The sequence below is a fragment of the Hyaena hyaena genome, unplaced genomic scaffold (genome assembly GCF_003009895.1).
Source record: "Hyaena hyaena isolate Hyena2069 unplaced genomic scaffold, ASM300989v1 scaffold_833, whole genome shotgun sequence".
In the NCBI taxonomy this organism is placed as follows: domain Eukaryota; kingdom Metazoa; phylum Chordata; class Mammalia; order Carnivora; family Hyaenidae; genus Hyaena; species Hyaena hyaena.
Genome location: NW_024081467.1, coordinates 849893 through 864727, shown reverse-complemented (window position 1 = coordinate 864727; position 14835 = coordinate 849893). Strand labels below are relative to the sequence as shown.

Here is a 14835-nt window from a genome sequence, read left to right as displayed (position 1 = left end):
TTTCAGAGTCTGTATCTCCGTCTCTCTCTGACTCTCACCTGTTCACACTGTCTCTCTCTCTCTCTCTCTCCCCTAGAAATAAATAAAAATATTAAAAAAAAAAAAGATATTCTGAATTTCACTATGTATTTGTTTTTACCAGTGAGATTTATACTTTAATATATTTTCGTGTTAGATTTGTGTTCTTTTGTTTCAGCTTAAAGGAGTCCCTTTAACATTTCTTGTGAGGCATTTCTCGCGTTGGTGAATTCTAGCTTTTGTCTGGGAAACTCTTATTTGTTCTTTGATTCTAAACGACAGCTTCACTGTGTATTGTTGTTTAGTAAAGTTTTTCTTTTCCTATTCTTTGAATATACCATGCCACTGCCTTCTGGCTGGAAAAGTTTCTGCTGAAGAATCTGAGAATCTCACGAGAGTTCCCTTTTATGGAACTAGTTGTTGATTTTTTGCTACTTTTAACATTCTCTTCTTATCTTTATTTTTGAGAGACAGAAAGAGCAAGAGCAGGGGAGTGGCAGAGAAAGAGAGAGACACAGAATCCAAAGCAAGCTTCGAGCTCTCCCAGAGCCCGATGCGGGGTTCGAACCCATGAAACATGAGATCATGACCTGAACTGAAGCCGGATGCCCAACCGACTGAGCCACCCAGGCGCCCCCTTTATGACTCCTCTTATATGGAAATTTCTGGGCTTCCTGGATATGGGTTTTTTTTCCTCCAGTTTTGGGGACGTTTTCAGCTATTATTTCCTTAAATAAATTTTCTGCCCCTTTCTTTTTCTTCCTCTTTTGTGATTTGTATAGTGCAAATGTTGGTCTGCTGTATATTGTCTCATACATCTCTTAGCTGTGTTCACTTTTTCCCCCCTGCTCTCACTGGGTGAGTTCCATTGCCATGTTCTGCAGATTACTGGTTCTTTCTGCCTCATCTGTTCTGCTGTTGAAGTCCTCCAGTGTATTTTTCAGTTCACTTACTGTATTTTCTGTTTGGTACTTTCTTATACTATCTTTTTGTTGAGATTCTAACTGTGTTCATCCATTCTTCTCCTGAGTTCGATGAGCATCTCTATGATTATTATTTTGAACTTCTTATTAGGTAAAATCACTTGTCTCCATTTCATTAAGAACTTATTCTAAGGTTTTATCTTATTGTTTCATTTGAAACACATTTCTTTGTGTGTTTTTCTTTTTTTTTTTTTTTCAATGCTTAGTTTTGAGAGAGAGACAGAGTGCAAGCAAGGGAGGGAGGGCAGAGAGAGAGAGGGAGACACAGAACCCCAAACAGGCTCCAGGCTTTGCACTGTCAGCGCAGAGTCCGATGTGGGGCTCGAATTCACGAACCACGAGATCATGACCTGAGCCGAAGTCAGAGGCTTAACTGACTGAGCCACCCAGGCGCCCCACTTTGTGTATTTTTCTTCATTCTCTGTGTTGGTTTCTGTTCATTAAGTAAAACAGCCACCTCTCTGCTATTGGAAGAATGGCCTCGTGTAGGTGATGGACCTTATCATTCAACCCTGACTTGGCCCTTGGCTGTCTGTCAGATTTTTATGATTGTCTAACCAACCTCTTTTATTTTTAGTGGCTTTCAGTAGTTGAGGATTTTCTAAGACCTATCACTGTCTCAAGGGGATGATCTCCTTCAGCATCTAGGTTCAAGCTAATTGGAAGGGAGCTCCTCAGATGGTACCTCTTAAAGTATGCAGATATGTACAGTCCTGTGAGACCGGAAGCAGAAGTCATGCTGGCTTGGATCATTCTTTTTTAATGTGATTACTGAAGGATAAGTTGTCTTCTAAGTACTGTTTTCTGTGTGTCTGAAAAGTTTTGGTATATTTGGTCTTCATTTTTACTGAAAGTGTTTTCTTAAGTTTCCTGGATATTTTTTCCCTCGATTTTATTTGGAGATGTGTTATTTCATCTTCTATTTGTGAATTTTCAAAATTTCTTTATATGATTGATTTATAATTTCCTTCCAGTTTGGTGGGAGAACCTTTTAAAATCTCTTCTGGGGAGGCTTTCACGTGTACTTCTGAAGAATGTGTTTTCCGCTCTTTTTGAGAGGATTGTCATATATATATTTGTTAGTCTGGTTACTTGATAGTGTTATTTTTATCTTATTTTTACTTTATTTGTATTCTGTCAGTTGTTTTATCCATTACTTAAAGTGGGATGTTTTTAAAGTCTCTAATTATTGTTGATGTGTGCACTTTTGCTTTGAACTCTGTCAGTATTTGCTTGAGACTCTTCATAGCATATAATTGCTTGGACATATGTCTCCTTTAGTGATGGACTGTTTTCATCATATTATGTCTCACTTTATCTCTAATAACATATTTTGTGTTAAAACGTATTTTGTCTGATATTACTATAGCCTCTCCAGCCATATCAATACTATGTACTTGATCTTTCCCTAATTATGCCTTTGAATCTAGTATGTCTCTTGAAGACAACATGTGTCTGGATTTATGTATTTTCTACAACCTTCCAATTGCTGCTTTTTGATTGGATTTTTAAATCCATTCCCAGTTTTCTGTTATTATTGATAGGGCTGGATTTACTCTTGCCATTTTACATTTTGACCATTGTCTGCCTTCTACGTTTTTGAACCTGTAGTTCTTTTATACTATTGCCTTCCTTTTCATAAGCGAATATGATGTAGCATAATATTTTAATTTCTACAGTGACCATTTCACTGAATTATTTTCATAATGGTTGTTATAAAATTTACCCTATCAGACTCTACTTACTCCCTCATCTACAGTAAAATATAGAAACATCCTTCATATATAATTCTATTTATTCTACTGTATGTGATATTACTTTTGTACATGGTAGATCTGTACATATTTAAATTCCAACAATACATTGTTGAATTACTACTTTATATAACTGGATGTCTTTTAAAGAAACTGAGAGAAGAAAGGATAGCAAATATCTCTTTGTGGAATTGTTATATGAACTTTCTTATTCACCATTTCTGCTTCATTTCATTTGCTACTGTAGATTCAGGTTCCCATCCAGGGTCATTTCCTTACTCCAGTTTACCTTTGTTTTTCTGCTTTGTTTTGCCTTCTTGTCAAAAATATTTAATTTCTATGGTTACAGACCCAATAGTATAGTTACATACAATATTGATTGTCACATGGCCTTGGTCAAATATTTAGGAGAAGAAATACGTCTTATCCTATAGCACAGTGACTATTCTCCTGCCTCCTGGATTGTGTGTCTCTGATGAGAAGTCAGGTGTTTATCTTACTGGAGTTCCCTTGTATGTGATGAATTGTAGTTCTCTTGATACTTCAGAAATTTTCTTTCGTCTTTGTTTTTTAATATCTTTACTGGAATGCATTTTGATGTGGATCTCTGATTATAGCACGTGGAAATTATCTGTCATGTTGAATTTGCATATTTTCCTCTAAATTTTCAAGATTTCACCATAACTGTGTTGAATAAATTTTCTGTCCCTTACCCTTTCTTCTCTTCTTTTGATATTCCTGTTATGAATATGTTGGTGCAGATAATGGTATCTTTCATTTGTTTGAGGCTTTGATCTATTTTCTTCATTCTTATTTCTGTTGTTTAGATTGTATTATATCTACATGTTTATCAATTCTTTCTTCTGTAAGCTTCAGTGAGCTGTTGAACCCATCTAACGAATTTACAGTATAGTTATTGTAAATTCCCAAATTTAGAATTTTCATTTCATTGTTTTCTGTTTGTTATATTTTGTATGTAATGATGTACCACCACTACCTCCCTTTATTCCGTAAATGTGGTTCCCTTTGTTTTTAGTTTATTTTTGAGAGACGAGGGGGGAGGGGAGAGAGGGAGAGACAGAATCCGAAGCAGGTTCCTGGCTCTGAGCTGTCAGCACAGAGCCCAACGCGGGGCTCAAGCTCACAAGCCGTGAGATGATGACCTGAGCCAAAGTTGGATGCTTACCTGAATGAGCCACCAAGGTGCTTCAGTGTGGTTTCCTGTTGAACATATTTATAATAGCTGCTTTGAGATTGGCTAAATCCAGTATGTGGATTCTCTTGAGGGCAGTTTGTTGCCTCTTGTTTCTCCCATGTGTGTGAAATTTTCCTGCTTGTGAGTCTATTTCTTTGAACAAAAACATATATTTTAGATATTTTGTACTGTATCTGATAGGCCTTCTTGTTATTTTGCTTATTTATTTGTGAAGTGACTTGATTGAAAACACGCAAGTCTTTTTGTCTTAGAGCATACTCTTGCTGATGTCTCTTGTCAGAGGGCTCTGCCTTGGGCATGCCCACAGTTCTTAGAATGGCAGTAGTGTTGAGGGTGCTCTTTGAGTGTCTCTGTGATGATTAATTCTGGGTGTCAACCTGAGTGGCCTCAGGGATGGCCAGACTGGTAAAACAGTATTTCCGAGTGTGTCTTGGGGGTTGTTTCTGGAAGCAGCATTTCACTCAGTAAAGAGATCCACCCTCCCCAATATGGTCAGATATCCTGTAATGCATTGAGGGCCTGAATGAAACAAAAGGCAAAGAAGGGCAAATTCTCTTTCTGCGCTGGGACGTCCATCTTCTCTGGACAGAATCTGTGCTCCTGGCTCTGGGGCCTTCAGGCTCTGGGACTTTCACCACCAGCTTTCTCATTTACAGGTCTTTAATCTTTCACCTCCCCTAGTTCTCAGGCCTTTTGACTCGGACTGAATTATACCACTGGCTTTCCTGGTTCTCCAGCTTTCAGAGAGCAGACTGTGGGACTTCTTGGCCTCCATAACTACAAAAACCAGCTTCTTTAATATACTCCTTCCTTTGTCTGTGTAGCTCTCATGCATACATATAGTTACTGGTTCTGTTTCTCTGGGGAACCCTGATTAACAGTCTCTTTCATTGATTTCTGTGTTAACTTGTCTGCCTTCATGCCCAACGGACATCCCAGTGAAGAGCCCAGTGGGGAGCTTGAACTCTTGAGGCTGAGATCAAGACATGAGCGGAGATCAAGATCAAGAGTCAGACGTTTAACTGACTGACTCCCCCGCCCTGGCCCCCCTCTTCTCTTACTTTTGGGTTTAATTTTCTCTTCCCTAGTTTTTAATGGTGGAAACAGCTGAGGTATCTAAGAACTTTCTTATGCAACACAAGTATATTTTTGTGTGTTTGCGTATATTTCTAACACAAATACATATGTGAAACTTATTTTGTATGGAATATGTATTATAAATAACACATTTAATATATGTATAAATTTCATACATACTGAATTTTGTATGTGCGTTTGTGTACACATATATCTAACACACATAAGAAATTTGTGTTGGATGAGAAGGAACATCACAAATTAATGGCTTCAGCTGCTTCCCCTTTAAGAATCTAGAAAAAAAAGCAAATTAAATCCATAGTAAGCAGAAGAAAGAATTAATAAAGAATAAAGTTTTACATAATGTAATTCCAATCAGAAAAATAAGTGAGAAAATTAGTGAAACCAAAAGCTAGTTCTTTAATATCAGTAAAATTGACAGGATTCTAGATGAGACAAATTACTATTATTTTTTTTAATGTTTATTTTTTTATAGTTGAAAAAAAATTTTTTTCTTAATTTTTGAGACAGAAAGACAGAGCATGAGCTGGGGAGGGGCAGAGAGAGAGGGAGACACAGCATCTGAAACAGGCTCTAGGCTCTGAGCTGCCAGCACAGAACCCGATGTGGGCCTCGAATCCACGAACGCCAAGATCATGACCTGAGCTGAAATCAAACACTTAACCGACTGAGCCACCCAGGCTCCCCTAATGTCCATTTATTTTTGAGATAGAGACAGAGTGCGACTGGTGGAGTTGCAGAGAGAGAGGTAGACACTGAATCTGAAACAGGCTCCAGACTCTGAGCACAAAGCACCAAACACTGGGCTCAAACTCACGAACCATGAGATCATGACCTGAACCTAGGTCAGATGCTTAACCAATTAAGCCACCCAGGCATCCTGAGTCAAATTATTAATATCAAAACTAGGAGTGCAATATCATCAAAGATTCTACAAATACTACAAGTCAGATAAGGAAATATTATGCCCCTAACCTTATGAGTTCAACAATTTAGACAAAATGGACAGTTTCCTTCAAAGAAACAAATACCAAAGCTCGCTTCAGAAGAAATAGATAACCATTCCACAAAGAAGACCCAGGTACAGGGGCCTCATTAGTGAGTTCTGCCACGTGTGGAACAACACCAGTTTTACCAGACTCTTCCAGAAAATCCAGAAGAAGGGTATACGAATTCATTCTTTGGGTCCAGCATTTTCGTAATACCAAAATTAGAGGAAGACATTACAGGCATACTGCAGAGATATATTAACAAATTTCAGAACCTATGTGGAAAATTTTATTTAAAGAAGACAATTTTGATGAAACCCATTTTCATGATAGCTGTACCTCTAATGATGGAGGATTTTACAAGTGAAGGTAGGGGATTTGTGTAGCCGAAAAGCACATAGATATTTTCAAGCTGTTGCTCCTCTTGAATGGATTATATGATGGATGATGTAGTATCATCGGACAGTTTTCTTGAGTGTGGTCGTGTCTTCCTTCTTAGGAGATACATGCTGACATATTTGAAATAACAGGTCATGATGTCTGCATTTAATGCAAATAGTTCATGTTTAAGAAGTCTTTATATAGAGAAAGATAAAGCAACTGTGGCAAAAATTTAACAATTCGTGAATCTCGGGGGGAAGGATGCAAGTGAATATTTTATGGCTCAGGCAATCTCAGTAGTTTCTGTTTCTGATGTGGAAGTTATTCTATTTACATCTTGTCTCTACTAGGTGTATTTTGATAAGTGGTATTTTGTTAGTAAATTATTTGCTACATTTCTTTCAATTGTATATAAAGTTGAACAAAAGTAGCCTTTATGATTTTTTCATACCATGTTTCAATGGTTGTTTCTTCCTTAATTGAATCTCGATTTGCACAGTTGAGATTTTATTCCCTTGTTTTTGTTGACGTTAGCCTATGATTTGCCTCCTTTGTTACTTTTCAAAGAATCAGCTTTTTTTTTTTTTTTAAGACTTTATTCCTTTCTACACCCACATGGGGCCCAGACTCATAACCTTGAGCCCCAGAGCTGCACACTCTGCCATCTGGGCCCTCCAGGTATCCCCCAAAGAAGTAGCTTTTTGATGTAACACTTATTCTACTGTTTTTCTGTTTCTGTTTCATTAACTTCTAAGTAAATTTTTGAAAAATAGAAGATGACCTGATCCACATATTCAGAGAGACCATCAGGCACCTGGGAAAACTGACTTGGAATGGTTCACTCTAAGACATCCTTTAGCGAAACTACCTGACCTTAAAAATAAAAGTTTTATCTGTATTACTATTTTTTAAGCTTATTTATTTTTTTGAGAGTGCACACATGAGCAGGGAAGGGGCAGAGAATCCCAAGCAGGCTCTGCACTGAGAGTGCAGAGGGCTTGAACTCACAAACTGAGATCTTAATCTGAGCCAAAATCAATACTTAGACTCTAAGCCCTCTGAGCCAGCCAGGCCCCTTTATGTTATTTTAAATTTATTCTTGTATTTATATGTTTCTACCTTTATTTCTTACCTCTTTTTGCTTTATACTTACTTCTTTTACATTACTGTTGCCTTCTTCTAGTGTTTTTATTTTTTGAGTTAGGGATTCACTTATTTTTCATCCATTTTCACTAATACAAAACATTTAATGCTATGAAATCTCTGATCAGTACGTGTATCCCACATATGCTTGTAAGTAATCTTTTTACTCGTTTTTTTTTTTGTTTAGAACTTAAGCTTTGGTTTGTGTTTACCTTTTCACCAAAGAGCAGTTTACTAGAGAGTTCACTGGTTTTGAAGTCCTGATGGAAAAGCTTGTTCTTTCCTAATAAGTTCTAGTTTTAGCACATTGTTCCCTGAGCATGGAACCTTTTCAGTTTTTTTTTTTTTTTTTTTTAATGTTTTGTGCACCCTTGAGATGTAAGTGTATTTTGTATTACAAGTTGTGATATTATAAAATTACATAATAGATGTCTTCCTGATTGTTGTCGTTGTGCCTTTTACACTCCGAGCAAGGTCAGGTGCTTTCTGACTTTTTGACATACTCTTTTTATCAGTCTGTTTTATTTTTTCCTTGCTTCTCTAAGTTCTGCTTCATTAAAGTTGTTTGGTCTTTTGATACCACTCACTGTTATTTGCATATTCAGAGTTGTGGATTTAGCCTCTTAAAGTCTTGTTTTGGTTTTGTTTTCTGTCCTTTCTGATAACTAGATTGTATCCGTTTCCTTATTTTTTCCCTTTGCCTGGAATAATATTGCCTATTCCTTTGTTTTTAGTTTTTTGAGTCATTTTCTGCCTGTGTTTCCTCTTTATAGCAGAGATTTGGAATTTGTTTGTGACTGAAGTCATTTTATTAATTGGTGAGTTAAGCCCATTCATATTTACTGACACGGGTCCTGTTTGGTCAAGTTTCTGTCATTTTGTTACATTTCATGAGTGTATCATATTTACCGAATCATTCTGTTTGATCTTTTGTCTTGATCATTTTGGAGGCGGTCAGTTATAAAACTTAGATGGTTTTGTTCTAGTAGTTACTTTTACAAAAATGTCTTTTATACTGGCCTTAGTTCATTTCCGTATTTAACCGTCTATTTAATTTTTCAGCTTTTCGTGATCTTCTTTAGACTATTCTCTGTCTCTCTCTGAGCTATTGCTTATTTCTTCCCTTTTTTCCTGTTTCCAGTAGGCTTTTTAGTTGCATTGTTTGTTTCACTGGAATATATAACATTTATATAGTACTCTTGTATTATTGTTCTTAACTTTCTTTTGATCTTAGACCTACACTGCTCAGCTTTTCTGCCAGTGTTTCCTATCAAATCTCGGTTGCTTGAAGTTTGTCTTCTTCCCAGGGATTCCATCATTACATTATTACCTGATTTCTTGCATATCTAATATGATTGGCTTCTTCTAGTAGCCAGGATACTATGGATCCAGGATCATGTGGCTGGATATGAAATGCTTGACTTCTATTTTTTTTTCTTGAAAATGTTGCTCTACTGAGCCTCGCTTTGTTTATTGGTGGCAGAGTCTCTTGCCAAATCTGCATTTTTGTTTGCTTATTGAGACTTAATCTTTTTGCCCTGAAGAGATTTCTTCATTTTTAAGGTTTAGTAGTTTGATTTCAGCACATCTTAGAGAGGACTATTCCAGGAAGCTTTCCTGGGGTCATGCTGGTCCTTAAACATGTGGGTCAGGTCTTCTTTTACCTCTGGGCAATTTTCTGAGATTACAGTTTTTAATAGTATATTCCATTGCTTTCATTTTTCTCTTTAGAGAATAAGCTCATACATATAATTTATTTTAAAATATGTGTTTATTTTGCAGATTCCCTGTTTATCCTGAAATTTCTTTGTGATCCAGTTTTCTTTCTTTGGTTTTACTGTCATTCTTCTATCTGCCATGTTGTCATGCTTTTTTTCCATGCTGTTTATTCAAATTTCATTCAAGTCTCTTTTCTTTTTGGGTGCTCTTTTAGTCTTCTGGGACTGCTCTAACAAAACACACAGACTGGGTGGCCTAAGTAGCAGAAACTAACTTTCTCACAGGTCTGGAGGCTGTAAGGCCAAGATGAAGGTGCCTGCAAGGTGCCCTCTGGTGAATCTCTCTCGTCAGCTTGCAGACAGCACCTTCTGGCTGTTTCCTCACATGGGTTTTTTCCTGCACACAGGAAGAGCCAGCAGGTGCTGGTGTCTCTTCTGCTTCTGATATGGGTATGTTTCCTATCCGATTAGTGCTATCCCTTGATGATGTGATTTAACCTTAATTAACCTCCTTAAAAGCTCTGTCTCCAGATGCAGCAACATTGGGGATTAGGGCTTCAACATATGAATTTAGGAGGGGGACAGTCCAACTCATGAGAAAGTTCTTGTAATTTGAGTTGTGTTCTAAGATCACTCTGGCCTTTTTATAGTTGTATTCCTCACCCTAATCAGCCCTTGCCTCTGGAGTTCCCATATCCTACAAACCCGGTCTGTTGGAGTCTTCGGGGATCTGAGCTGTCATCTGTCAGAACTAAGATGTCAGCTCTTTATTTTCCCTCTCACGGTGGGACTTCCCCTTTCTGGGAGTGATTCTATTTGCATTAAATTATCTCTAAGCTCTCTGTCTCTTCCTCTACCTGTAGTTGCCACGGGCTCAAACTAACTCTTTCCATAGCTGTGGGCTCTAGATCCTTTGTTTCCCCTGTATTTAAGTGTTTATTTCCTCAGTGGTGATTTGAAGTTAGTAGTGTTTTGTATTCCCTAGTTATGCTGAAGTCATGGGTTGTTGATTGGTAATTTTATTTGTCTCCTTATATTATGCTTAGAGGTATTAGGAGGATAGATGGAGACGCTCAGAATTTAGTAGCTGCCATGACTCCTCAGATATCAGAATGCAGGTGTATGCTTGTAATTGTTTCCTCTCCTTTTTCTCCCTGCCAGGCTTTTTGTTTCTTGTTTTCATTTTTGTGTTTTTTATGTCAAACTGACGAAATAGAAAAAATAAGTACTTACAGTTATCTTCTTCCCTGGAGACTAGACAAGAAATCAAAATCTTCTGAATCTTAAGGCATTTTTATAGATGTTGCATTCCAGAAGAAATGTGTCAGTATTTATGTGTATGGTTCATTTTTCTTATCTTTAGAAGTCTGGGAAACCGATCACCAGAAAGAAAGGAGCCAAGAAAACCAGCGTAAGCCTGTGTGGGAAGTTGCACGCATCAGTAACAAAACACTGGCCAAGGAGCAAGGTATTCTAATAGGAAAACCATTTAACCTGGACACAAATTCGTTTTCTTGCCGAGAAACCCTCTGTCAGTGTGATTCATGTGGAATGAGTTTCAGCTGTATTTCAGAATTGTGTATCAATAAGAAAAGACATTTAGGAAAACAGAATGATGCATTTGATGCCTGTGGAAAATTGCTACTCAGTATTAAATGTGAGAAAACTCCTAGTGAGCAAAGTGATTTTTGTAAAAATGGGGGAACTTTCAGTCTTGATGAGAACCCCGTTGGTCATGAGAAGATTCAAAGTGCAGAGCAAAATTTGGAATATAACATGTATCAAGAAACTTTCCCTGAAAAGGCAATATTGAGTACATACAAGAGAGAGATGACTGAAGAGAATGACTCTGAATGTCTTGAATATGGGAGAAGTTTTTTTCATAACTCCTCCTTCCAGTTACCTCACATGGATGCTTCCAAGGAAAATCACTGTGGATTTGGTGGTTGTGGGAAGTCTTTATGTTTGAAGTCTAGCCTTTTGAAACCCGATGGAGCACCTACGAAACACTCTGAGTGTCATGAGAGTGGGGATCGTTTCAGGGATGACTCATGCCTTTCACAACTTCAGAAAACACATAAAGGAGGGAAACACTACGAATGTAATGAATGTGGGAAAGCGTTTTGGCACAAGTCCCACCTCACTCGACATCAAAGGACACACACGGGAGAGAAACGCTTTCAGTGTAATGAATGTGGAAAACCCTTTTGGGAGAAGTCAGACCTCCTGAAACATCAGAGATCACACACAGGAGAGAAGCCCTATGTGTGCAATGAATGTGGGAAAGCCTTCAGCCACAAGTCAACCCTCACGGTACACCAGAGAATTCACACAGGGGAGAAACCCTATCAATGTAGCACATGTGGGGAAGCTTTTTACCAGAAGTCAGACCTCACCAAACACCAGAGAACACACACAGGGCCGAAACCTTATGAATGCTATGAATGTGGGAAATCCTTCTGGATGAATTCTCACCTTATAGTGCATCAGAGAATTCATACAGGGGAGAAACCATTTGAATGTCCTGACTGTAGGAAATCTTTCCGTCAGAAGTCTTATCTTACACAGCATCAGAGAACTCACTTAGGGGATAAGCCCTACAAATGTAATGCATGTGGGAAAACTTTCTACCACAAGTCAGTACTCACCAGGCATCAGAAAATTCATACTGAGTTGAAACCTTACGAATGTTTTGAATGTGGGAAAACCTGCTTGAATTCTGACCACACAGGGCATCAGAGAATTCACAGGGGGGAGAAACCTTTTGCGTGTCGTGAATGCGGGAAATTCTTCAGCCGTAAATCTACCCTCTCTGAACATTGTAGGACACATACAGGGGAGAAACCCTTTGAGTGTCACGAATGTGGAAAAATCTTCTATAATAAATCGTCCCTAAGTAAACATAATAGGATACACACAGGGGAGAAACCCTACGGGTGTAATGAATGTGGGAAAGCTTTCTGCCAGAAGTCTCAGCTCACTCAGCACCAGAGAATCCACATAGGTGACAAACCCTATGAGTGTAACGAATGTGGAAAGGCTTTCTGTCATAAGTCAGCTCTAATTGTGCACCAGAGAACTCATACAAAAGAAAAGCCCTATAAATGTAATGAATGTGGGAAATCTTTCTGTGTGAAGTCAGGACTAACTTTACACCAGAGAAAACACACAGGGGAGAAACCCTATGAATGTAACGAATGTGGAAGGGCTTTCTGTGATAAGTCAGCTCTAATTGTGCACCAGAGAACTCACACAGGGGAAAAGCCCTATAAATGTAATGAGTGTGGGAAATCTTTCTGTGTCAGATCAGGACTTATTGTACATCTGAGAAAACACACAGGGGAGAAACCTTATGAGTGTAACGAATGTGGGAAATCCTTCAGTCAGAGATCATCCCTCAGAGTTCATTATAGGGCTCACACAGGGGAGAAATCTTGTCAGTGTAATGAATGTGGGAAAATTTTTTACCGTAAATCAAATCTTGTTAACCATCAGAGGTCACACACAGGCGAAAAGCCCTATGAATGTAACACATGTGGAAAAACCTTTTCTCAGAAGTCAAACCTCCTTGTACATCAGAGAACCCACACAAGAGGAAAACCTGATGATTGCAGTGGGTGTTAGGAATGTTGATCTGTGGCTGAGCAGCTGCTATGCTTCTGAGCACTCACTCTGTGGAGGAACCAGTGGTGACATCCTGAATGTTGAGTAACCTTTGTCCACAAACTGGCCTTATTTTACCCGAAGTAGACTGCAACACACACAGGACAGTATATTAAGTAATATTCCGTTCAATGTTCTCTAGTAAATGTGGGCATAAATCCTTGCAGATTTCTTGATTCTTTGTAAGGATTTTTTTTTGTTTTTAAGCAAAAATACAAACTAGGTTATTTCAGAAAATCTTTCAATTGAGACCTACAGCTTGAGTGTTGTCTTTAGAAGTAATATTACATTGGAAATTGTCTTGTGGCTTTGATGCCATATTTGTCTTCAGGAAATGAGAAGTTGTATTTCAGGTGAGTATTGCGCAGTGTTCAAACAAACAAAACTAGTAAACTGAGAGAATAAACTTAAAAGAAGTTCCAGTAATACATAGAATTCTCATGTGCCCTTCCCCGAGCTTCCTGTAAAGATATCTTACATAACCAAGGTATATTCTCAAGCAAAAATGTGGACGGTACCATACTGCTGAGTCACAGTCATTGACACTTCAGCAGTTTTTACATGCACTTTGTGTGTATGTGAAGTTTACAAAATGTTGTCACTTACAGTGTGAGTACGCGTCAACACAGGCTACAAAATCAAAAAAGAATCTCTAATCTGTATTGCATTAGGATTACAAAGGAATCAGGATTTCACAGAGGAAGTTTCCATTTGTTAATAACCATACCCTTTCTGCAACCCTAATCCTGGCAACTCATGTGAATATGAAGCTTTTAAAAACCAGAGATAAATTGAATAATTCGGGCAACACCGTTAAATGCTTATGTGACCTATCCCTTAAGTTTACAGGACTCCTGGATCTACAAATGATCTCTTCTTTAAACTGTGTCTGTTCCCCATATGCATAGTGAAAGTTAGTATGATTGTGAATCAAAAATAGACCCTCCTACTTCAGTTGTTAAAATATTAGGCACATCTCCCATGTATGTCGAGGCCTAGAGGAACCTGTGGAAAGGAGGCCGACAAAGCTAACATGTAACCATTTATAATACATAAATCAAAATAACAAAATGGAAAATAAAATGTGTTCTGTACAAAGGGTTATCTATCTAGTCCATACTCTCATTTTCCCTTTTCAAGTCATGGCGTGCCTTGAGTGTATATGTGAATCCTCCATCCCTCATACTCATTTTTGTACCAACCACTGTAAGTAACTGCCTCTAAGGCAGAGTTCAGAATAGAAGCCACAGACAGACTATATGACAGTCAGGGATGTAAACTTGGCTGTAAAATCAGGGGTCCAGTGTACCTAGAGACAGTTCTGGGCCTTTGCAGATATTTGACTATATGAGGAGGTTTGAGACTAGAGCAGAGCCAGAGTGAAGCTTTTCTGGACTGACAGGGTGGAATGGTGATACTACATTTCATGATCCAATTTCATAAATCAGGTTACACAACTAATGACCTTAAATTTAAGTTGCACAGATATTCTAAGCTTTCATCTTAGGAAACTACAAAAAAAAAAACAAAAAAAAAAAACTAATTAAGTCCAAAGTAAGAAAACAAAAGAAATAATAAGTATTAGAGGAGAAATCCGTGAAATCTTTGAAAAGACAAAACCAATCAACCAAAAGTTGATTATTTGAAAAGGTCAATAAATTCGATAAACCGTTAAGGAAGTTAACTAAGAAAAAGGGCAGATAAAGTTGCCAATATCAGAGAGGGACATAATTGATTGCATGGACATTAAAAGGATAGTAATGTTATGGACAACTTGTGCCCACAAATTTCGTAACCTGGACCTATTCCTTGAAAGGCACAATCTGACAAAACTCACAGAAGTATAAATCTGTATAGGCATCTGTCTCTTAA

General features: G+C 37.9%; 1 protein-coding gene across 1 annotated transcript; it reads left to right on the top strand.

The window, feature by feature from the left end:
• Positions 1-10600: 10600 nt before the first annotated feature.
• LOC120222083 (zinc finger protein 33B-like) lies at positions 10601-14046 on the top strand (the record flags this gene model as incomplete). Its single annotated transcript, XM_039219768.1, has 1 exon — positions 10601-14046. A coding segment is annotated over one exon (2324 nt), but the record flags the coding sequence as incomplete, so codon positions are not given.
• Positions 14047-14835: the final 789 nt, after the last annotated feature.